Consider the following 24,407-nt stretch of genomic DNA (forward strand, 5'->3'; position numbering starts at 1 on the left):
TTTTTTTGCATGTTACTTCTTCCTTTTTCACCCCATCACTGATTTTTGATTTTTTTTTTTTTTTTAGGAATGGACACCGAAGCAGCACGGATGCTCGTCAGGGGCCTCAAGGCCCACAAAAGAAAAGGCTCCACGACCTCCGGATCAGCAAAGAAGGCCAGAATGGAGGAGACGAGCTCGGCCGTGCCTGCCCAGGCGGCCCCCGCAGTCGACATTCCTTCGGACGCCGAACCTCCGGCTCCCCGGGCCTCTTCAAGGAGTCCCCCCACTGAGGTTTCCATTTCGGGGGTCCGTTCTGCGGAGGCGCCCGGGGCCGAGAGGGGGAGGAGAAGGAAGTCGGTGGCCCGCAGGATGAGTAGCCGTCGGGCCGCCATCGAAGAATCCCACGGTTTCGAAGAAGAGCCGGGGGAGAATCCCTTCAATGACAGGGACTTGATAAAGCGGTTGATTGACGGCTGCATCCTGCCCGAGGTCATCGAGAGGATTGATCGCACCGATCCTGAACAGCGGGTTTGGGATTCCCTAGGATCCTTTCTCGAGATAAACAGATTCACCTTCCCCCATCCCCTCGCTCCTTCATTTAATTAGCTTCTCAACCTTCATTCTGACCTCCTAGCCACCCTTGCAGATCGGGCACCAGCTCCTTACCAATATCGAGGCGACGAATCGGATGAGGAGGGATGCCATCCAGGCGGAGGAGAGTCATCGGGCCGAAGTCGCTCGCCTCAAAGAAAAGGCAGCCGAGGTAGTTACCCTCCAAGAGGCCCTGGAGAAAGAAAAGCAGGCCCTGGAGAAAGAGAAGCAGACCTCGGAGGAGACGGTAAGGAAGGCGGAGGTCGAGGTCGCAAATTTGGTGGAGCAGATCCCGATCCTGATCTCGGAGGCCAGAGTTCTTGCGGTGGAGGAGTTCAAGGCCTCTGCAGAGATGAGGGACCTGAACATCAAGTTCGGTCAAGAAGCCTTCATCAAAGGATTCGAGCTCTGCCAGGAGATAGTGGTTAGAAAATTTCTCGAGCTTGATCTCAGCTTCTTGGGCGAGGCATCTGAAGACGAAGCCGGTCCCTCTCCCACTGCTACTGCCACCGCAGCCTCCCTTCCAGGGACATCGAGCTCCCCAACTCCTATTTCAAAGGTCTGAGACCTCTGACCTTGTATTTTTCTTTTACTGTAATTTTTCTTTTTCTTTTTGTCTTTAAGAAACATTCAATCAATAAAGTTAAATTTCTCCTTATGGAGGGCTTCTCCACTCTTCCTTCCTCCTTTTTTGCTTTTCTTTCTGCAATGAGACGCGTCTTGATGCTTTTGTCTCCCGATGGCAGTGTCCTGCCGAAGCGCTTCCCCTGCCACAGGGGATTCCGCTGAAGTCCACGATCCAGCGTCTGAAGAAGAAAGTTCTTCATTTAACAAAAAGGTCGAAGAAGATGGATGGCGAGCTTTGCAGGTTGAGGGAGAGCCACTCTGAAGCCACCGCGGAGGCCATCCGCTTCCGGAACCTCCACGTGAAGGGGATCATGGAGTACAATCGGAGAAAGGCGAACTTCGAGAAGAAGCTCGAGGAACACAAGAAGCACGCCAGTGATCGATCTTGGGCTCAAGCTGCCAAGATCAGTTCTCTCAGAGTGGAGCTGTCGGCTGCACAGGAGAGGATTAGCCAATTGGAAGGAAGCTCATCCCGGCTTTTGGCTCGGGCCGACAGTGATCAGGAATGGTCAAAGAAGGTCTCCGACCTTCAACAACAGCTCCAGGATGCCGAGGCGAGCTATAATGCGTATCGCATTGGCTGGTGCAAGCAGATGGACGACTATAGGGGGAAGCTCAGGATGGCGACCGACGAGGTTGCCCGCCTTCAAAGGCAGCTAGCTGGAGGAGCTCAGTCTACTCTCGTTCAGGATCCCGACAAACTCCAATCCTTGAGAAGAATCGTAGAAGGGCTATCTGTCATCCTTGGAGAGGGGAAGGCCGAACCGCAGCAATTGAAGATCCAGCTGGTATATGAGCAGCGGGTAGTCAAAGACGCAGAGGCAGAATCTGAGGTCCTGAGAAAAAGGCACCGAGAGACGGAGAACGAGAGCCAGCGGCTTCATCGGAGATATATGGAAGTGCTAATGAGAGAGAAAGAATTGAAAGCAGAAGTCGAGAGCTTAAAGCACTCCCTAATGAGGGTCGAAGCCGAGAGTTCGAAGTCAGAGGAAGCCAGGCTCCCTTAGGGCTCTTTTTGTCCTCTGTCTCTCTAAGTGTCTTCTTTTGCCGCCTGTCTATTTATTGTCGCAGTTGTTGTTGTCATTGTTGTTTTTGTTGTTGTTTTTTTTTTTTTTTCTTTCGGTCTTCCAGGCTCTGTAACGCACATTTTGCTAATGAAATGAAAAGATTTTTGTTACCTTACCCGTATGTCGTATTGAATTGTCGTGCGCCGGACTTCTTTCATTTTTGTCCCATGCGATATCGATGTTGTTCGAAGGTTCTTTATTCATCTTTGTATTAGGTCGTCATTACCGAGTTTCTTGTGCTTTTGATTGGTTTGGCATCGACGCCACTTGGAGGTTCCTAGCCATCGCCGTGCCAATTTGCCTTTTACTCACGACCGTAGATCTTATTTTCTCTTCCTCCCTCTTCATAAAGACGAGGTCCTTTGTGCTTTTAGTGTAGTTCGGCCTTCGTTTTTCATTGGGATAGCTCACCGCTGTTCCTTCACGTTTCCCTCCTTCTTCTCTCTTTTTTTCTTTTTTTTTTTTTTAGGCAAGGATTCTCCCTAGCTTTTTACGGAGTCGCGATAGCGTAGAAGGGTCATCGAGAAGGTTTTCTTCTTTCTTGTCGGGTCTCGAATGGCCAGATCTTAATTGGCGTCGAGATGAGATTCTTCCCTTATTTCCGATGTGATCGGTTCCAGCTTGGGTTAGGACAAGGTTCTCCTTCTGTTCCTAACGGGGCTGTGGGGGCACATATGGGCGCTGTATGGCCTTTCCCCCCATCTGATCTACAAACAACCAGGCCTTCGACCTTGCTCATGTTAGGGCGAGGTTCTCCTCCTGTCCCTAACATGACTGTGGGGGCGCATATGGGCGCTGTATGGCCTCTCTCCCCATCCGGTCTACAAATAATCGGACCTTCGATCTTGCTCATGTTAGGGCGAGGTTCTCCTCCTGTCCCTAACATGGCTGTGGGGGTGCATATGGGCGCTGTATGGCCTCTCCCCCCATCCGGTCTACAAATAATCGGGCCTTCGACCTTGCTCGTGCTAGGGCGAGGTTCTCCTCCTGTCCCTAACATGGCTGTGGGGGCACATATGGGCGCTGTATGGCCTCTCCCTCCATCCGGTCTACAAATAATCGGGCCTTCGACCTTGCTCATGTTAGGGTGAGGTTCTCCTCCTGTCCCTAACATGGCTGTGGAGGTGCATATGGGCGCTGTACGGCCTCTCCCCCCATCCAGTCTACAAATAATCGGACCTTCGACCTTGCCCACATTGGGGTTTGTTTTTGTTGTCCGACGGGGTCGTCCCTTGTCGTTATAAGTCTATGCCAAAAAGGGAAAGATGCGCAAGTCTGAGAGAAATCTTGATTTAAAGTGGGATCGTTCACAATACATTTACAAGTTTTCAAACCCTAGGGCTGTGGAAGGTCTGCTTCCTGTCAAGGTCCTCCAGAGATGGAGTTGATGATCCCAATGGGAGGCCGATCTTCGGGCTGCTCTTCCCTCCTTGGCGGCTCAGGCTGCAGCAGGGCCTTTGGCCGATCTTCTCTACCCTCAGGCCGGCGTCGAATGAACCTATCGAGTCGACCTCGTCGGATGAGCTCCTCGATCTCGTCTCGGAGTTGGATGCATTCCTCCATGTCGTGGCCGTGGTCACGATGGTAAAGGCAGAACTTGTTAGGATTGTGCTTTCTGGGGTGCGTGCGCATCCTCTCTGGCCTTGGGAGCTGCTCTCTGACCTCCATCAGTACCTGGGTTTTCGATGCGTTGAGGGAGGCATAGCTGCAGAATTTTCCTAGGGGAGAGCCCCGTCGGGCCCGGCGCTCCGGGCTTCCCTGCCTGCGTGCTCGGGGAGGAGTCTGGACGTGCTTGTGCCCAGAAGGAGTTCGAGAACGTGGCCGAGCTTCTCTCGGCCCTTTTTCGACTGCGGGCTTACTCGAGTCTCCCACCTGCCACTCTCTCGTGGTCTCCTCATCCTTCATTTTGAAGGCTTCTTCCACTCGGGCATATCCTTCGGCCCGAGCCAACAGGTCAGCAAAATCCCTAGGGTACTTCTTTTCCAAAGAGAATAAAAGGTCGTTCTTCTGAAGGCCGCCTTTCAGGGCAGCCATCACTACCGATTGATCCAAGTTCCGGACCTCCAACGCGACGACGTTGAAACGGTTGATGTAGGCCCGAATGGACTCTCCCTCCCTCTGCTTGATGTTGATGAGGGACTCCGAACCCTTCCGGGGATGCCGGCTGCTAACAAAATGAGCCACAAACTGGTGGCTCATCTGATCAAAGGAAAAGATGGTACCCGACTTCAGTGTCGAGTACCAATTTCTCGCAGCTCCCTTCAAAGTGGATGGGAAGGCTCGGCATAGAATGGTGTCGGGCGCACCATGAAGTAGCATCATTGTCCGGAAGGCCTCCAGGTGGTCAACTGGGTCCGAAGTCCCGTCATAGCTTTCAAATTGAGGGAGTTTGAAGTTCGGCGGGATCGATTCCTGCATGATCATTTGAAAAAAGGGAGGGTCAGTACAAATATCCTCACCATAAGCAGGGGGAGCGTGGCGGAGTTCTTCAATCCGTCGGTTCATCTCCTGAAGCCTCCGGTCCAGAAAATCCTCTCGACTACAGGTCTCGAGGGTCTTCTGGCAGAATGGAGGTAGAGATCTTTCAGGGGTGGAATCGTAATCTGACTGAGGGCTCTCCACCCTTGGATTCGTCTTTCCGAGAAAGATGGGGTGGCTGGCCCAAGTGGCCCGTCCTACCGCTGGATTTTGGGGTTCTGGTGACGCTCTTTCCAGTCGCACTGATGCCTGCGGCTGCTGCTGCTGTTGCATGGCCTGCACAGCTTCAGTGAGGCCTTTAACCTACTGCACCAGTAAGTCAAATTGCCCCACGCCAACCGCCGTTGCCGGAGGAGGGGGAAGAGGCTGGAAAACTGGAGGTGAGGCTGGAGCCTGAGATCTGACCGTGGAGGTCGTGGATCGCCGCGTGGATGCCTTGCGGGGAGGCATCGGGCGAAAACCTAGTGGGGGAAGGAGGAGTGGACGTCAGAAAAGATGACCGGAGGCGGTCCCGTTGAGCGCTCCTTTAAGAACAAGGGTACTGCGAAGACACAGCCCTCTTTCTCACGCCAATCCTGTTGGTGCAAAAATTCGCCTGCGTCGGAGAAGCTGGAGTCGAGGGAGTCGCGGTCGCCGCCGGGACCTGCAAAAGAAGTCTAGACCAGAGTTGGGGTTGCTCTGGCAAGACCCTCCGATGCTCAAGTCAGTTCTCTGCCTCAACAAGAATGGAGTGCTCGAACGGAAATTTTAGCAGAGTTTTTGGGATAGAGATTAGAGCTTAGAGAATAACGTATCTGGGATCCCCCTCTTTTATAGGCGGAGGGTGCAATAGACTGATAGCGATGCCTGTAACCGTCTGGCAGTGGGCCGCTCGGGGTTAGAAGGAGTTTGTTGCGAAGAGTAGTGGAGTGGAATCGTGGCCATCACCGAGACCTGCCACGTGGAGTCTGTTGTGGGGCGTGGAGCGATGTCCATTATCGCGACTTGCCAGATGGTGGAGGGGCCGTGCGGTATCCGTCGCAGGAAGTGGAGCAGAGTCATGGCCGTTACTGTAGTTTGTCAGGGAGTAATGGAGCCGTGTGGGATCTGTCGTAGGAAATGGAGCAGAGTCGTGGTCGTTACTGAGGGCTGCCAGGGAGTGGTGGAGCCGCACGGAATCCATCACAGGAAGTGGAGCAGAGTCGTGGCCGTTACTGAGGGCTGTCAGGGAGTGGTGGAGCCGTGCGAAATCCGTTGCAGGAAGTGGAGCAGAGTCGTGGCCGTTACTGCAGCCTGCCAGGGGGTCCAGGCCTGTCGGTCGAAGTTTGGCTGGAGTGTCTGGCGGAGAGAGGTGGCTAGCTACTTGTCTGAAAGGAGCTCGGAGTCTGGCTCCCGTAGGAGTCCGGACGAAGTCTTCCTTCAGTCGAAGTCGGGGATGAAGTCCGGCTCCCGTAGGAGTCCGGACGAAGTCTTCCTTCAGTCGAAGTCGGGGACGAAGTCCGGCTCCCGTAGGAGTCCGGGCGAAGTCTGCCTGCGATTAAAGTCGGAGGTGAAGTCCATCTCCTATAGGAGTCCGAGCGAAGTCTTCCTACAGCCGGAGTCGGGGATGAGGTCCGGCTCCCGTAGGAGTCCGGGTGAAGTCTACCTGCAATTAGAATCAGGGGCGATGTCCGGCTCCCGTAGGAGTTCGGACGAAGTCTACATGCAATTGAAGTCGGGGGCGAAGTCCGGCTCCCGTAGGAGTCCGGACGAAGTCGACCTGCAATTGAAGTCGGGGGCGAAGTCCGGCTCCCGTAGGAGTCCGGGCGAAGTCTTCCTGCAGCCGGAGTCGGGGACGAGGTCCAGCTCCCGTAGGAGTCCGGGCGAAGTCTACCTGCGATTAAAGTCAGGGGCGAAGTCCGGCTCCCGTAGGAGTCCGGATGAAGTCTTCCTGCAGCCGGAGTCGGGGATGAGGTTTGGCTCCCGTAGGAGTCCGGGTGAAGTCTACCTGCAATTAAAGTTGGGGGCGAAGTCCAGCTCCCGTAGGAGTCCGGACGAAGTCTTCCTGCAGCCGGAGTCGGGGATGAGGTCCGGCTCCCGTGGGAGTTCGGGCGAAGTCTACCTGCAATTAAAGTCGGAGGCGAAGTCCGGCTCCTGTAGGAGTTCGGACGAAGTCTTCCTACAGCCGGAGTCGGGGACGAGGTCCGGCTCCCGTGGGAGTCCGGGCGAAGTCTACCTGCAATTAAAGTCGGGGACGAAGTCCGGCTCCCGTAGGAGTCCGGGCGAAGTCTTCCTTCAGTCGAAGTCGGGGATGAAGTCCGGCTCCCGTAGGAGTCCGGGCGAAGTCTGCCTGCGATTAAAGTCGGAGGTGAAGTCCGGCTCCCTTAGGAGTCCGGGCGAAGTCTTTCTGCAGCCAGAGTCGGGGATGAGGTCCGACTCCCGTAGGAGTCCGGGCGAAGTCTACCTGCAATTAGAGTCAGGGGCAACATCCGGCTCCCGTAGGAGTCCGAACGAAGTCTTCCTGCAGCCGGAGTCGGGGACGAAGTCCGGCTCCCGTAGGACTCCGGGCGAAGTCTAACAGGTGGTCGACCACCACCGAACTTGGGTGGAGTCCGCCCATCATGGTGAGTCCGGCCCAGACTGGTGGAGGTTCATACGTCGGCAGAGCTCGGGAATGTTGCGGAGGCTCAGCCGCCGGAGAGGTTCGAAAAAATATCGTCGAAGGTCGGACGTCGATAGAACCCCTGGAGGGTCACTCCTATCACGAACTTCGGCTGGGGGGTATTTCATACCCAATACAATTAGATCATGATGACAGCAAGAGCATGTTGGGATATATTTATACCCTAAATGGTGGAGCAATCTACTGAAAAAATTTCAAGTAGCACACTGTGGCCGACTTTACTTGCGAGGCAGAATATATCGCAGCATTCGATGCTACAAAGGAAGCTATGTGGTTATGAAAGTTTATCAATGAGCTCGGAGTGGCACTCTCACTCGATGGCCCCATCTTATTGTACCATGACAGTACTAGCATCATTGCTCAAGCAAAGGAACTGAAGTCACATCAGCGGATCAAATACATTTTACGCTGCTACCACCTAATCCGGGAGATCGTAGATCGAGGTGACGTCGAATTTCAGAAGATCAATGAAAAGAAAAACCTGACCGACCCATTTACTAAAGTCCTCAATATCAAGGAGTTCGAAGACTATAAATCAAAGATGGGTATACGATGCTGTATCGATTGGCTTTAGTCCAAGTGGGAGTTGTTGAAAATTGTGTCCCTTAGTCAATCGTCAGTCTGTTGACGATTGAGCTTATTATTATAATTGTATATAAATTATTAAATTAATAAATATTATTTAATTTTTTTATCACTGTGTACATCTTATTTTGAACTCTTGTTATGTGATGAAGTCCTTAGGACTATTTAATTCGATATAAGAGGATATATCATTTAGTCTTTAAATCTTAAGTTCACGATCAAATGATATACTATTATTAGGACAATAGCTATATCAAGTATAGATCGTTGTGTGCTATGTACGTTGGTTGTCCTCTTAACCAAGAAGTGTGGAGATACTGACATAGCATGCAAGTGACGTAGGAGTACATCTTACTGAACATAACCAATTACTGAGCACTCTACTGTCAAGAGTAGCTCGCGAAGGATATGGGTATAAGTGTCCCTCCGCCCTGAGATCACCATGGTGACTTGCAAACAACTTACTGTGCTTTAGTGCTGGACTACCTAAATTTTTAATTCAGTGATAAAAGATTTTTAGGTACAGTCAAGTACTTGCGAAGTCGGTATATGAGTCAAGATAGAATAGAGCCCTCCAAATAAGTAGGAGTTAATATATTAGTGTATTTCAATTCAGTAAAATTTTAGTCAGGATAATCCATGTGATAGATTTTAAAAATTGAAATACAATGTGTATGATCATTCTAAGGTTAACAGTTAAACCCTAGGTCACCTTTAGCATTTGGGTCAAAGGGATGAATTATACGATAATCATATACCAATAGGTTCTTGAATGATGCTTTGCAATCTTTCGACCTATCTGGACGTCGGGTATCATTGCTAGATGGTCACTTTGATTGGTATAGAAAGATTATTCTTATACTACCAGTTTAGATTCGAAACTATGGGGTCATACTCAAAAGAAGTTTTTGACTGATCGTATGGCTGATCAATGATTAAAAATCATTCTAGAATAAAACAGTCAATTCGATTGATGATTAACTCTATGCAAAAGTTACAATAAATCAATTTACTAATTATTGGTCAATTGTAAGAAGATTGATTAGTAATTAAATTGCTAATTAACTTAATTTGATTGAGCATTAAGTTTTGGATCAAATCTAATTGAATTGGATTCAATTTGGTTTGATCCGATTAGGTTATAAGATGACCTAATCGTTAAGGGTGTTCGATTCTTAATATGATCAAGACTTGAGCTCGATTAATTTTTGATTTGATTAAAATTTAATTAAAGTTATTTGCTACCTAATTAGATTAGGTTTAGTAGTCCAATTGGGTTTAACCTAATTTGGTTGGGTTAAGAATCTAATTGGATGAGAAAATAATTTGAATTTGAATCCCTTGCACCTCCTTTCTCTTCGCCCTCTTATTCTTCACATGAGAAATATTTTTACGTAATTTTCTCATGCCCAAAAGCCTTTTCCATGTCCTTATCTGATTCTTTTTGAATGAGAAATTGGTTTGTTTAAATTTAAGTTCAAATGGATTTAAATTTGAATAAAAATCTAGAGTCCAAATTTAGTTGGACTCTCCTCTTCATGCCACCACATTTCTCCACACATAAAGTATTTTTGCATGATATTTTTTGTACTATTCTGATGTTGGTCGACCCCTCTCTGAGTTTATAAGATGAGGATAAAGTTTGGATCAAAATTTAATTCAAATTTGATTTGAATAGGTGATAAGGATCAACCAACGTTTGAATTTGAACCGAAAATACCTCTTTCTTATCCTTATCTTCCATGGGATGCCAACCTTAAAAGGGGATCAGTTTTGTGCGAGATCAAGAGTGATTTTTGGCATGAGAAACCTGAGATGGGGACAAAAAGTTGAGAGTGGGTTAGGCTTTCCTGCGTGAGAAATAAAGAAAGTGTTCTTCCTCTCGGGCATGAGCTGTGGGTTCTAGGGTTTCAACTCTAAGTTTTGTGAGAAGAAAATACAAGAATGAGTCCTGTCCAATCTTCCATACCATCACCTCCTCATAAAGCTTCGTCTTCTGATCTGAAGGAGTCTGGAAGATCCGAAGAAAGGAGCTTGGATCAGCTATTTAGAGCCTTTGACGTGAGCTAGCACTCCTGCGAAGGAAGATCCGATCAGGGTTTCGAGTAGATGATCTGTAGAGGCCGGACGACCTATGCAGCTGCTCGACATCAGCGAGAGCTTCATACCATGCCTACCACTAGCGGAGATCATTGATCCGTAAAAAGATGATGAGTTCTGAACTCAACCAATATGATCTAAAGGTTAAATCAGATTCAGGATATCGATGTGATCGATGTAGTTTTTTATTTTATATCATATTTTATATATAAATTTTTCATATTATAAATCCTTAATAGTAGTTTAGATCTGATCTAAGATATGTTTAGAATATTAAAGTATTTAATTTTTTATTATTCTGCTGTAAAATTTTAAAAATACATGCTTTGAACTATCCATTTTTTCTTCATCTTGAACTTTTATGTTGTGATGAAGTCCTTAGAACTATGTTAGTGTACGATAAAAAGAGGATTTATCATATAGTTCTTAAACATATTTGCGATCCAATGATACGTCATTACAGGATGATAATGTTTATCGAGTGAAGGTCGTTGTGTGTCATATGGGTTGGTTGTCCTCTTAACCAAGGAGTGTGGTGATATTGGTATGGCATACAAGTGAGATATAGGAGTACATCGTCACAGAACAAGTGACTCACCTATTAAGCATTCTGCTGTCAAGAACTGCTTGCGAAGCATATGGATATAAGTATTCCTCAGATCTGAGATCACCATAGTGACTTGCAAGCAACTCAACAAGCAACTCACTGTGCTTTGATGCCAAATTATCTGGATTTCCAATGCAATGATAGAAAGCTATTGAGTACAGTCAAGTACTTGCGAAGTCTGTGTATGTATCAAGATGGGATTGATCTCTTCGGATTATTGAAGTTGATATATCACTGTATTTCAATTTAGTAAAGCCTTGGCCAAGGTAATCCATGAGATAGATTTGAAAAGTTGAAATATAATGTGGATGAAGCGATCTTGATTGATAGTTAACCTGAGACCATCCTAGAGCATTCAGGATCAAAGGGATAAATTATGCGGTAACTATGTGCATAGGTTCTAGAATATTCTTTTGCAATAATTTGACCTATCTGGATGTCGAAAATTATTGCTAGATGGTATCTCGATTAGTGCAAAAATCAATTTCTGTGCTACCGGCTTAGTGTTTGAACCTATGGAGTCACGCACATAAGTCAAACACCGTAGGAAAGTATTGACCTATATTTATATGTATAATTTGGAAGTACTTGATTTGATTGAACATATAAGCTAGCTTGATTGAGAATTGAGTTATGGGTCAAATGGGATTGAAGAGTTGACTATGTCTAGCTAGCACTACACATGAGATTTAGGTTCAATCCCGAAGATGAACAGTTTCTGATCTATGATCCATGGAGTCTATGAGAGATTGGATTTAAGTACTAATTAATTTCATATTAGATCTGAATTAATTAGACTAAATTGGGTCCAAAATTTCAAGTTAGACTTGGTACAAAAGTCCTAAAGAGTTTGGGATTGACGGTCTTTCGAAATTATTTCGAATCAGCTTCGAATTGGATTCGAATTGGACCCTTTTTAGATGAGTATTAGGAGTCCTACTTGCACTGGGTGCATTGTGGGTGTCCCATGTGGGTGTGGGAATGGGTGCATTGTAGGCGCCTTATATAGTTCCAATTCTATCTCATGCAGGAGTCTTTCTTTTATGAGTATTGGACTGATTTAAAGCATGTTTGAATTAGGAGTCCTATACTTATTGGATCATGAAAATCATCTATAAATAGAGAAAGTCTCTACTTATGGATGCATAGTAATCAAATAGCAAATAAATCAAATTGAGAGAAGAGAGAAAGAGAGAGAGGCGTGAGCTTGAGGTGCCTCCTTTCTTCCTTGGCACCACCTCCTCCTTGCCACCCCTCTTCCCTTACCGTGGGCCCATCCTTGAGCATCCCCCTTGCTGGTGTGAGGCATCACACCAGCACCTTTCCTTCCTCGTTTGATTGGGTTGCGAAGGTGATTTGATCGAAGTTCATCTTGTTTTCCTGCGTTGTTTGGCGTGTATGCGAAGTAGGGGTCTGTACTTTCAGATCTCCACGAAGATTGATTTCAGACTTTTGAAGATTTGATCCCCAATTCCACTGCTATTCAGATAAGGATTTGATCTTTATTCATGTAGATTTGTAGAAAATTTTTTAGATGCAACCTAGACTATCCGAAGAGAAATAATTTTCCTTCCCTTTAGAAAGAAATAAAAATCTAACAACTCTTTCAAATATTACCATGTTTACTTTCAAGCCTTGTTGCTCCATTAAATTTTGATGTTTATATCCATGTAAAACAAAATAATTGACAATAAATAAAATTAGAGTTTTAGATATTGATGAATTGTATATGAAGGGTAAGAGAAGAAGCAAAGATTTATGGTATGTTTAGGCCATTACATATTGCTTTATTTGCAAATGAGTTCTAATTATTTGTGAACATTTTAAAGTAAACATTACAAAAAAAGCAGTGGTTTAGGTTGGTTAGGAGTCAAAGTCTTATCATTTATGGAAAAGAAAAAACTTTGTCAAATCCAAGGTGGCCTACCTCGCTTGCGTAAGCCCAATTCATTTAGATTGAGACTGGACTTGATTTTTAGCCAGCGAGTCGGATTAAGCCTGAAACTCAAGCCCATAATTTAAATAGATCGGGCTTAAGTTTATATCAACCTGACCTAGATCTGACCTTATATAAATTTTAAATTAATAAATATATTATATTATATTATATACTATTTTTATTACCTTAAATATCCTTTAGACTTCTCATTTTTATCTCTCTACCCCACTCACTTCATCTCGATTAGGAACTTCGGGGAAGAGGCAATGGCATCTCTAGGGTTTCTCCTCCCCACCTCCTCCTAAGCTAACAAACCCTAATTATGAAAGGGATCGGGGTCTCACACGTTTAGGATCTTTTGTGCAAGATGCACTTGGGTAAAGTAAAAACGAGAGAGGCATCCTTATCCATAGGAGAAGGTATCGAGAGGCATTTTTTTTGGTTTATTAGGGGAGAGTTTTCTTACATGAGACATGAGAGAGAGAGACAGAGAGAGAGAGAGAGGACCAACTTCCAAAAATTTTTCTTTGGATAAAGAAAATCTTCCTCTTATATATATATTTTTTTGATTGATTAATTATTCATTGATTAGATCGATGCTTGCTCTAGATCTTGTACCTGCATGTTTGATCTATGTTACCATTCTTCATAAGGTCAGTGCCTTCAACGTAGTGCAAGAGAATGGTGTGGTGGAGTGAATGGAGGGTGCAAGCATTCCTTACATTGGTTTTTTTTAATGGATGAAGAATAAATCCATAGACAAGGACATTTCAGGTGTTTGGAGACTCGTCTTTGGATGGAAGAAAAGAAATGATGCTGGGGGTGATCAGAAGAGGTAGAGGAATTAATCTTGGACAAGACTTGCAGTGAGGAAAAATTATTGCCTGCATTGTGTGCACAGCCAATCACGGCTGCTCATTCTTGTGGGCATGCATCAAGACGAGCACTTGATGAATGGGGTCTGTAGAAATGACCGGCTTTGCTTGGCTGCATGCATGGCCAAATGGTGCAAGTAGTGTGGGGAATAATTTCTCCTAAGAGAGGCAAGGAAACCATGCGGTGGTAGCCAGTAGGAAGGAACGATGAGCGATGAAACCAGTGTCCTCTTGCTGATAATGGATGATAGGTTGTTCCCTCTTGGGTCCAGGAAAAGTGCTATTTTTTCCATGCTTTCCCTTAAGTTTATAGAAACATATCTGTTAACTAGACCTTTCTCTTGCTTTAATGCAGATCACAATAGTAGCATGCATTTAAGTTCCAACAGAAGGTAAAAATAAATGATCCTCCATGAAATAAGTCTCGAATACAATGGTTCTCACCTGAGTTAACTAGATGAAACCAATATTGAGCTCCTTGGAAAGAGATAGCTAGAGTAGGGGCAAAACCTTGTATTCCTCCAAACAAGACTAACACAACCCCAGTTCCCTTGCAAGGCAAATGGCAGGACCTTAGCAAACTGCATCAAGAGTAGCAACACCAAGGTGCCGAAAATTCTTTGCTAGGTTAAAATAAGTCCTCACTATTTTTTATTTAATGAAGAACGAGAGGTTTTCCATCCGGAGTTTTGTATTAAAAGATATAAATATTAATTAGATGGGAGAGAGATCTTAGAAAAAGAAAAGAGAATGAAAGACCTATCCCAGATCACACAAGTAGTAACTCAATTGGTACGAACCTTAAATCCTATGCCTCACGTCTATGGTTCAAGCTTGCGTGGAGTCAATTAAAAAGATTACTGATGCAGAGTCAAATTTAAAAACCAGGCCAAAAGGAAACATTTCCTCGTTTTACTGTAAAATATATTGAAACATGCATGGCAGGTGGCTATTACATTCATCCGAATGGCAGCTTTTAAATGCAACTACAGCATTGCAAAAGAGACTTTGGAACAGCCCCTCAGCCACATCGGCTTTTGCTTATGGGGCAAAAATATTTTGTGATATATTAACCACTCTACAATAAGACATACCGAAAAAATTCTGACTTTTATGTTTCAGATTTTTGTGCCCGCCAGCCAATGGCTGTAGAAAGCCAATGCCTCCCCTGGCTTGTATTCAGGTACTGTATGGCCCGCTCCCTGCACCACCAACACAAAAAGGATGAGAGTAACACAATGAATAAAAGCATAAGCATCCAAAAGACAATGAGACAGATTAAAGGAGATTATAAAATTTGAAACAACATGATAAGCTTCAAACTTTCAAACTCTCCTTAGTCTCCACTACATATAATGGATTTGTAGTAAACCTATGAAAGCTAATAACCTACCAAGGTCCAATTGATGTGAATTTCCATGTAGTTTCTCCTATCTTCGCAGCAAATTGTTAATTGCATTGCAAGGATCATTAGATTACAGCATTCTATTATTAAAGCGACAACAAAACGGATGATCCTTAGCCATTTGCAAATGGGTAGAAGGACTTGACATATTTGCTATCTGCCTACATCATTTACATGACAGACTGCTCTCCTTACTTGAAGCTATGCATAAGCTTACAGCAGAAATTTATCAGCATTGTTTCTTTCTGAGAAGATGAAATGGAAGCAGATTTAAGTCATAGCTAGAAAACTTTGAAGGTGATTGAAGTTTTCTTCAAAAAGAGCAACATGAAAACAACATGTTGAAAGTTGATACCTTTATGGTGAGAAAGGTGAGATTGTGCTCATAGCCTTGGATGTATCTGCAGCAACATCAAAAACAATGAGCAAAACAGTCCAAAACTCAATCCAGTAAAGACCTGCGCGTTACATTGATTCAGCCCCTATATGGAGGTGGGATGCAGTATCAATGAGTGTTACATTCACAAAGCCTATATTCAACCACAAATTGTTGTCGGTGCAGAGGTGCTTCGACAACAAATTTTTTAATCATTTTATGAGAAATCTGACTTGGTTTAAGAGCAAAGTGTGAAAATCTATTTAAATTACTGGCAGTGGAAAAACTAATAATAAATTTGGTTAGAACCGTGAAAAAGAGGGGAAGAGGGGGGAGGGGAGGTTAGATTAAATACCCAGCAACTTGTTCATGAAAATACCAAGGCCTCCACTCATCAACAATTTGATATCCCAGTGACCTAGTCCATGCTTCGCTCCCAGTGAAAGGCACACACATGTCATGGTCACCACTGTCAGAAAGGAAAAGAAATTCTTTTTTTTAGAAAAAAGAAAGATCAACTCAGCAAAAACATCTCCTACAAACTATAGTTATGAAAGCAAGAAATTAACTTCATAATGTAGTGGCCAATGAAAATCAAAATTTTGTTCCAACATTACCCAGGCACCCCATAGTTCTTAAGACTGGAACAATTGTGGCACACCACCAGGAAAAACAGGACCATACTGTACAACTATAAACAGTAGAATAGTGTATAATTGCACTTAACTGTGAAACAATCAGTTACAAAAATTATATAATTGTACGAAAATGCACGATCGCATGATTCTGGACTTTGTTGATTATAGAACACGCGGCCTGTTTGGAAAATCCAGCAGGATTAGGCTGGATTTCTTTTATGAATTGGGCCCATTAGCCTGCTCGGTCCATTTTCTTCTAAAAGCCCATCCTAATCTTTGCCTAAATCCTTTCTATGGGCCCATTGGACTGCAGGATTTTTTTTTTTTTTTTTTTAAAAAACTATGGAGGTCTTTTTTTTTCCTCCCATATGATTTGGGCTTGAGAGGGATTGGATTGATATGAACCTTACTTAAATAGACTGTGTAATCCATGATCCTATAGGAAATCCAACCTAGTCCTACAAGATTTCCCAACCAAGCCCTTAAGGTGAAAATTCTCCAACTCTTAATAAAAAACTGTCATATTGTTGTCTACAACACATTGATTCATTATTTGTATTTTATTCTCAGTATTCTGCATATACGAGTAAATCTTCCGCATATCAACATGGTATGATGGTCTTCGCACCATTCCATGACAAGTCATATTTCAACAAAAACTAATGGATGGCAAACCTGAATATGAGTGCACGATAACCTTGTTCAGTGAGGTTCTTGTGATATTTGATCATGCTTCCAGCATCATGACTGAAGTATATATTTCCAGTACACAACTCCCACTGGCCCAACAAACTTGCCTAAAATGAATGTAAGACAATAAAGAATAAAAAAAAGGCTAATTTTCTGGAAAAATGAAGCATCAATGTGGAAAAGTTAACTTTGCTAGCATACCGGTTGGGCATGAATTGCAGATCTCACTTCTTCATTATTTAGCCATGAAGTTGCAACTTCATCATTCTACATATTCATCAAGTTTGTTAACTTTGGTAAATGATAGGAAAATAAGTACACATACAAGTAATGGTGAAAGAAACTGAGCTACATCTGTCAATCAATCGATCAATCAACCAAACCATTCAGTCACACATCTCATATATGGAAGATGTTTCAGAAATATGATTCTATCGTAACAGTTTGCTGAACATTCCTTCAGGATATTGGGACAGCTTAAGATCCCCTGTAAAAGTCATTTCAGCAGCATGCTTTATCAGAAAAACACCTCTTTGTTTAATGATTTCCAAGTTGTAAATTTGTTAGCGATTCGGACCTGCAAATTTGACCATGCTATTTATACATGCCTATCATACCAGATGAAGATATAGAATGCTTATGCATCTGTATAATTCTTTGTTCTTGTTTTCCTCAATGGCAGCCATATTAGTTGACGAAGATGTAGAACAATCACTAAAATGAAATTTTACATAAACAATTGTAAGACCAAAACCATAGCTTGTACATAAAAAATGAAACAAAGGTATCATAATTTGACAATCATTTGTCCTCAAAGTAAATGCCATCTTAAAAAAAAAAAAAAAAAAACACTACTGGAACTAGGGCTAAGATAGATGGAAAAAAAAAGTATATATATATATATATATATATATATATATATATATAAGTTTTTTCATATACACACACACACACACCACACACCTTAAATTTCACATATACCTTGGAAGTTTATTTTAATTACACTTATGCCATCGATGTTTTCCATGCATTATCACTAATATAACCTGAGCTAGGGTGAGTTAGTACTTTATTGAACATGCAAAAATTCAAAGAAGCCCTCAAACTTTAGATGGATATTATGAAAAGATGACTCAATCACACTACAAGCAGGTACCTCATACAACGAGTCAAGAAAGATGGGAGGGAGGGAGGCGAGAGAGAGAAAGAGAGTAGACAAGTCTTGTTCCTTTTTATCCTGAAGCAAATGCCTCTTTCTTGGTCTCTGTGTTGCTGAGGAACCCACCCCCTTTTCCACCAACCTTGGACAACCCTCCAACCTAATTGCCCAAGACCTCCAGTACAATGCAAGTCCCATCATCAATAAGCACCCCATTGTTGGGATCCACGCCCTCTCTAATTGTAAACACATGGCCTTGATTGTTTTAGATACAACTTCTGGAGAGGATGATAGAACTTTGAAACATTTTGGACTGGTTGTTTGGGACATTTTGGAAGAGGCTGTAGGGGGTTGAACTTTAAAGATGAGGAACAACGCAGTTGGTGGGGATGTGAAAAGGTAGAGGAAGAAGAGGAAGGGGAAGAAGTTAATGATGATGATGATGACAGTGACAGAACCAAGAAATTCTATACCGGCCCGAACCGGCCGGTACACCTTGTATCGAGCCGGACCAGTGGAGAACTGAGATGGTTCCGGTGTCCAAAATAGTTCTCAAAGGGAGGGAGAAGAAAAAGAGGAAGAGAGAGAGGGGAGAAGGAGAGGGAGAGGAAGAGAGGGCCTTCGGCACCATCCGACATCTTGCTGGAGTCGGTACGCATGGAGAGAGGGAAGAAGAGAGAGTGGGAGGTCCTTACCGGGCCTCCAGAGACCGTCGGAGGCCTCCGAACAGACGACACCTCCGTCGTGACATTTCCGACGATGGGTGAGCCCACGTCGAGGGGCCTGAGGGCGGCCGAGTCGGAGGGGGCCTCTGCCCTCTTCTTCATTTTCGAAACAGGGGTTTACCCTTGTTTCAATTTTTTTTTTTTGGTTTTTAACACATAAAGTCGACAATCAAGTTGCCGACTTCACAAATTTTTATTTTTTAAAAAAATTTCAATATCCGAATTTTTTAAAAAAAAGGATGAAGTCGACAATGCTATTGCCAACTTCGTCCATTAAAAATCAAAAATAAAAATGAAAACCACGGCGAACCCCTGTTTCGAATCCACCATCCTCCATGGCCCTCGACTGTCCCTTGATCGCCCTCTGCACTGCCCATCGGTCGTTGGAGAGCTCGCGGCGGCATTATCGCCTGTCCAAAGGCCTCCGGTGAGCCGGTAAGATCTCCCACTCTCTCTTCTTCCCTCTCTCCGTGCGTACCGACACTCGGCAAGATCCCAAATGACCTCTGACGGCTATCGGAGGCCCCCTCTTTCTCTCCCTCTCCCCCCTCTCCCTCTCCCTCTCCTTCTCCCCCCTCTCTCTTCCTCTCTTTCTTCTCCCTCTCCCTTCTTTGCCCTATCGGTTCGCACTGGTCCGATCCGATACAGACCCATACGAAGTCGTACCACCAGCCGACCGGCACAAACACTAGTACCGAGTCCGCAAACCTTGGATAGAACCAACATCAGATTTTGGGGATGTCGGATCTAAGGTAGGGAATCTCCCGGTGGGCTATGCTGCAGGTTTACTAGCATAGCCTCAATCCTTGCCTACCTATTCTTGGTTCCTCTCTTCTTCTAGGGTTTATGGTCTAGGTCAATACTTTAAAGTTTTAAGAGAACAGAGAGGAGGTGATGTCGTAGAGGGGGTGCATCTTGGGTGGTGGTGGTGCATCTAAGGCTTGTCCATGGATGGAAATGAGCTGATGAATGAAGTGAGGACCTATTGACAGCCTTTGTGTCTACTTAGTGTGGTTTATTTCTTTTGAATTCAAGTGGTGTTTACAAAAGCATTTTCGGAATTTTGCACCATAGAAGATAGGGTAGATAAGCATCTTCATCTATCTCTCACCACCAAAAGCTCTTGGTAATCTCAAGAGAAATGTAGCACTTTATATGTAGATGTTTCTTGAGATTTGAATGTGTTTTATAAAGGAAGAGGACAAAAGGGCTCGTAGAGTTGATCAAGCATCTCAAATAGTGGATATAAAAAAATTGTATCTCAGAATCACTATATATTAGCTTAAATTTTAGACCTTTAGATAAGATATATGTCACTACAGTATTCTTTTCAGTGTACAGATCATAAGGTATATGCTTTCATGTGATACTTGATGTGATGGTAATGGGTTCAGTTCATAGTTATATGCAATTTCAGATGCTTGGATTTTATTTTTATAGACATTTATTATGATTATGTTCTTAATCATTAAATTTTAATCAGAGGATGGAATGTAACATTGTTCATTTAGCTTTTATACTGGATTTTGAAAGATTCTTCATAGACCACTTGAATGTCATATGCATTTAAACTGCTGTAAGCCAAGATGGGAGAATTCCTAAGTAGCTACGAAAATAAAGTATAGCAACTTTTAAGGAAGATCCAAGGATAAGAAGAAAGAAATCTAAGGATAAGAGGAAAGAAAAACATAATCTTAGGTCTACAGATCATCTCGAAGTTTCATTTTCATTGATCTATAATTTTGTTGATTCAATAAAATACTTCTTAAGATAAATAACAAGACCGATCTTCTTATGGTTATACCCTGAATATCCATATTCTGGTCAACACCAAAATGTACAGAAGCTCTTCCCTCATTAACCGCCTAGATTCTTCCCCCACTGCACAACTTAAACCCTTGGCAGTATACACGTGCAACATTCCCTCAAGTAGGAAATCTCGTGAGCTACATGTCACAAGTAGAAATTTTTAATTATTGGCTGCATCAATATACTCTCCATCTTTCCTTAATCTCATTATCATTTGCCCTGATGTTTCTAGCTGTGCAACATCTGATGAGATATACACGAATGTGAGCTGTAATTTAAGTCATAGATTGGAAACATCATAGGCATTGAGAAACAATTATTTTCATCATTTTCTCACAAACACTAAATCTTTCAAGAACCTTTTCTGCCTACAACATTAACATATAAATTATTCCATACTAAAAGCAGGATATCATCCTTTTATGTAGGTATTCAAATGTGAATTTACTAGCAAAAGTTTTCAATCTAGTTAAATATCCAAACATTGTTTTGCATTAGGCAATATGTTTTCTATTATGTAATTTCTTAGACTGCCTTAGTTTGTAACAGATACTGTTTTTCATTTGTGAGATGAAAAAATCATCCTCGAAAAATCATATTTTTTATTCAGTGAAACATTTAGCTTCTAATTAATACAAAAGTTTCTCCCTTGAAGTAGTCATAACATGCAGCTAAAAGGATTATGGAACTTTTTGTTTGTGATAGTGCCAATCAAAAAACAAAATGCGTAATTATCAAATAAAATCTAGGAAGTATTTCTAAGTTTCCACAAGAAGAATAGAAAATAATAAAATATCAGCTAATTGAGGCTGTTTCTTAATGCGTGAATTCATTCTTGAAATATTGGAGAAACTAAAAGTTCCGCATAAATTCATATCAAGTAATGTTGCCTTTCTGCCTGTTTCCTTATATCCAAAACAACAAAAAAATTTAGGAAAAATAAAAACAAAGAGTATCTGTTGACAGCCATTTTCAAGAGCTACTTAGTGAGAAGTAATAGGTAAATAAGATGAACAACAAGGAAAGAAATAATTCCTGCACTTACCATGCAAGGAACTGAAGAACTTCCCAGCTCTGGCCATGTTGGAACATATCCATCTTGTACTGGAGCTCTTAGAGGCCAAGAACGGCCAAACATTCTTTTCCTCACTGGGAGAGGCCTATTGGTCTCACCTAGTCTTCTGAAACTTGAAGGCAACCTGCTGTTTCCAGACAAAACTTCTCTAATTTCGAGAGTATGATAGCATGGCTCAAGGATATCATAGATGTTTAGGTTACGAAGTTCCTGGATATGCATACAAAAGCCTCAGATACATGGAGAAGATTAATTATTTAATGACATAAAACGAATAACATTACCCAATCAACCCTGTTTAGCATGGTTTGGCAGCTCTCATTTGCTGGATTCCAGTAACTCCCATGACAGGCAGCATTAGCCTCCTGAAATAATAGCCCACAATGTCATAAAATCTAGGGCTAAGGATTCTTTGTGCTCCATTGATTCTTTTCAAAATTTCTTAATTAACAAGAAGAGTAAAATTTGGCATTGTAACAGATAATGAATTGGATAGCTGTAAACAATCAATTGGATGATAAGCAAATTTTGCTGCATGTCATTTCAAAATTACTATGAGGAAACATAACATGATATTGCTATATGGAGTTCTCACTAGCTTCCAGCTTCCCAAAATAAATCCTCTGTGAGGTGAGTCCATACCTGAAATAAATCATTTGATATGAGACCCATTCCATGAGCAAACGGAACAAGAGCATCCCCGTCAAACACTGTGTCGGTAACACCATTTCCAACCATATAGCCCTGAATGAAATATAAAGGGATCAAATTGAAGCTTTGATGTGCCAGTATATTCCTTTACCATTTGTTAAAATAGAGAATAACATATCTACTAAACAAATTCTGACCTTAAAGTTGATAGTAGGCTTTAGACCATCTTCAATCCCTGTAAGTAAATAATTAACAATGACAAGACTAAGTGAGACATCAATCATCTCACAGAAATGGTACAACTATCTGAAATCAGCATACCTTTGGCAACTTCAGATGCAAGAGTTGGAACATAGACTCCAGCATATGATTCTCCAGAAATATAGAAAGGATTCTGTTGGAACTCTGGGTATAGTTCATACCACTGCTTGAACAACAAAATCATAAGAAAACATCCAGAAAGCATCACCAAACAAAAAGAAGAGGAAGACCATGGAATTCAATGCAACTTGCCAGTTAGTAGCAGGCCTCTCTCAGATTTAGCACTATTATTGACTATGCAAAGCAAGATTATAATGCTACTCTATCATCCTATCCTAATAAATTTGAGTTAGTACCTTCAAAAGAAATTTGTGTGAATCAGAGGCAGTCTTCAGATCTCCAGTAGTATAGTCTGATTTATCATTTGAGTATGACATTCCAACACCGGCAGGAGAGTCCAAATAGAGAATGTTAGAAACCTGAATTGTAAAATGATCAATCATGTCAATACATATGCAAAGTATCAAATCAGTTTCTTGAAGTGAAGAGCTTGACCAGAGAGCAATTACACCGGGGAGTTCCGAGCCCAAGAGCTTTTACCTTAGACCAGCTATAAGGATTGAGATGCAGCTGTGGCATGCTCCCAGTAGACCCTCCAGATTGAAAGTTGAAGGGACCTGCAATGCAAATTAAACCTTCACCAAATTAACATGATCATCTAAACTTTAAGACGTCGAAAGAATAGCTTTCGATCAACTCTAGACTGCAATTTTCATTCAGTATTCTCTCCATTGAGTATTATTTGATGCACAAACATGCATATTCCCAATGCATTAGCATCCAATTTCCATGCCTATTACCAAATCTAAATTCCCCAAAGGAAAAGAAAACACATGAAATCCACATTGGCAAACAGGTGTAGATCACTTGATACCATGCTCATAGATGAAGCCGTCGAAGCTGGAGCAACCTGGCCCGCCATTGAGCCACAAGACAACGGGGTCCTCGGACGGGTTTCCTTCTGAGACCACGAAGTAGTAGAAGAGATTCCTCCCATGGCTCTCATCTACAGTCACATACCTTTCCACAAACACCAAGATTAAGAACTCGATACAACAAGAAAAACTATTAATATCGACGCCAGAACCAAGAAGACAGGAAGCAGTCAATACCCAGAGTAGTGCTTGGATGGGAAGGTGCCGTTGAAGCCCGGGAGATGAGTGATCAGAGCACTCTCGGGAGCCGCCAAGATCAAGAAAGCACTGCTCAGAAAGAGAAGCATTGAAGAAAAAATCAAGAGGAAAGGAAGAGAGGTGGAAGCAGCCATGGATTCTGCTAAAGGCGCTTCATTTGGATTGGGGAATAGTAATATTTGTATGGCCGGGCGTGGGAGCTACAGGAAACAAACGGATGGGCAAAGGAAAGGCCAAGATATTTTTTGGTGGAAGGAAACGCGAAGATTGCCCTCTTTCGAAAGCACCTGATGCAGAAAATATATATTTTTTTATTTTTTAAATAATTTTTAATTATTTCTAAAAGAATGAAAGCGTAGGGTTTTTTTTTTCCTTAAAAAAAAATTACCCCTCCCCCTCCGATTCTAGTTTTACTCTGGATACTGCCATCCCAATCTAGCTATAACAATTTTTTGGACCTCACCAACCATCTCCCCTCCGATAACGAATTATTTCTTATCTCATGACTATATTTTCATTCTCTAATTATGTTGCTAACCTATCGTTCTTTATTTTTTTTATCATAATTTTACTCTTAATTCTTATTTATCCAATTTTACTCTGATCATTATCCACCTACAGCACCTTGTTGGATCTCACAGACCATCAATTATCTTTTATCCCATGACTATATTTCTATTCGATGTTGATCTCTTTCTCATCTCTAATCATATTGCCGATCTATCATCTTGATTTTTTTCATCATAATTTTACTCTTAATTTTTATTTTATCAATTTTATTTTCAACATTATCACCTCTATCTAACTACAACAGTTTTTCATACCTTACCAACTATCTTCTCATCCGATATTGAACTATCTCTTATCTCACAACTATATTTCTATCCGATATCGAGTTTTTTCTCATCTCTAATTGTGTAACTGATCTATCCT

The 24,407-nt window shown here is 42.7% G+C and overlaps 1 protein-coding gene across 2 annotated transcripts; it reads right to left on the reverse strand.

Moving 5' to 3' along the window:
• Positions 1-14,394: 14,394 nt before the first annotated feature.
• LOC105034443 (serine carboxypeptidase 1) lies at positions 14,395-23,736 on the reverse strand. 2 transcript variants are annotated; one of them, XM_073261829.1, is made up of 14 exons: positions 23,454-23,735; positions 23,216-23,361; positions 22,882-22,958; positions 22,638-22,760; positions 22,342-22,444; positions 22,218-22,255; positions 22,012-22,113; positions 21,654-21,734; positions 21,340-21,579; positions 16,803-16,868; positions 16,587-16,708; positions 15,629-15,742; positions 15,253-15,298; positions 14,395-14,694 (listed from the first exon to the last, which is right to left on the reverse strand). In XM_073261829.1, exons 1-14 carry the CDS (start codon positions 23,606-23,608, stop codon positions 14,611-14,613), a joined length of 1,497 nt encoding a protein of 498 aa, XP_073117930.1. In that variant the 5' UTR covers positions 23,609-23,735; the 3' UTR covers positions 14,395-14,610. The 2 variants fall into 2 exon arrangements, with proteins under 2 accessions (XP_073117930.1, XP_073117936.1); XM_073261835.1 differs by lacking the exon at positions 14,395-14,694 and adding an exon at positions 14,962-15,142 and having other exon boundaries at positions 23,454-23,736.
• Between the last annotated feature and the right edge of the window lie 671 nt (positions 23,737-24,407).

This window comes from Elaeis guineensis, chromosome 1 (assembly GCF_000442705.2).
Source record: "Elaeis guineensis isolate ETL-2024a chromosome 1, EG11, whole genome shotgun sequence".
Classification (NCBI taxonomy): Eukaryota; Viridiplantae; Streptophyta; class Magnoliopsida; order Arecales; family Arecaceae; genus Elaeis; species Elaeis guineensis.

What these genes read in the sequence shown, in the direction of transcription:
- LOC105034443 (XM_073261829.1), bottom strand. Translation starts at nt 23,608, where the DNA reads ATGGCTGCTTCCACCTCTCTTCCTTTCCTCTTGATTTTTTCTTCAATG. An exon ending in CTGCAATTCATGCCCAACCG is followed by an intron (nt 16,709 to 16,802) that starts GTATGCTAGCAA and finishes CATTCATTTTAG; the next exon opens with GCAAGTTTGTTGGGCCAGTG. An exon ending in TCACCTTTCTCACCATAAAG is followed by an intron (nt 14,695 to 15,252) that starts GTATCAACTTTC and finishes TTGGTGGTGCAG; the next exon opens with GGAGCGGGCCATACAGTACC.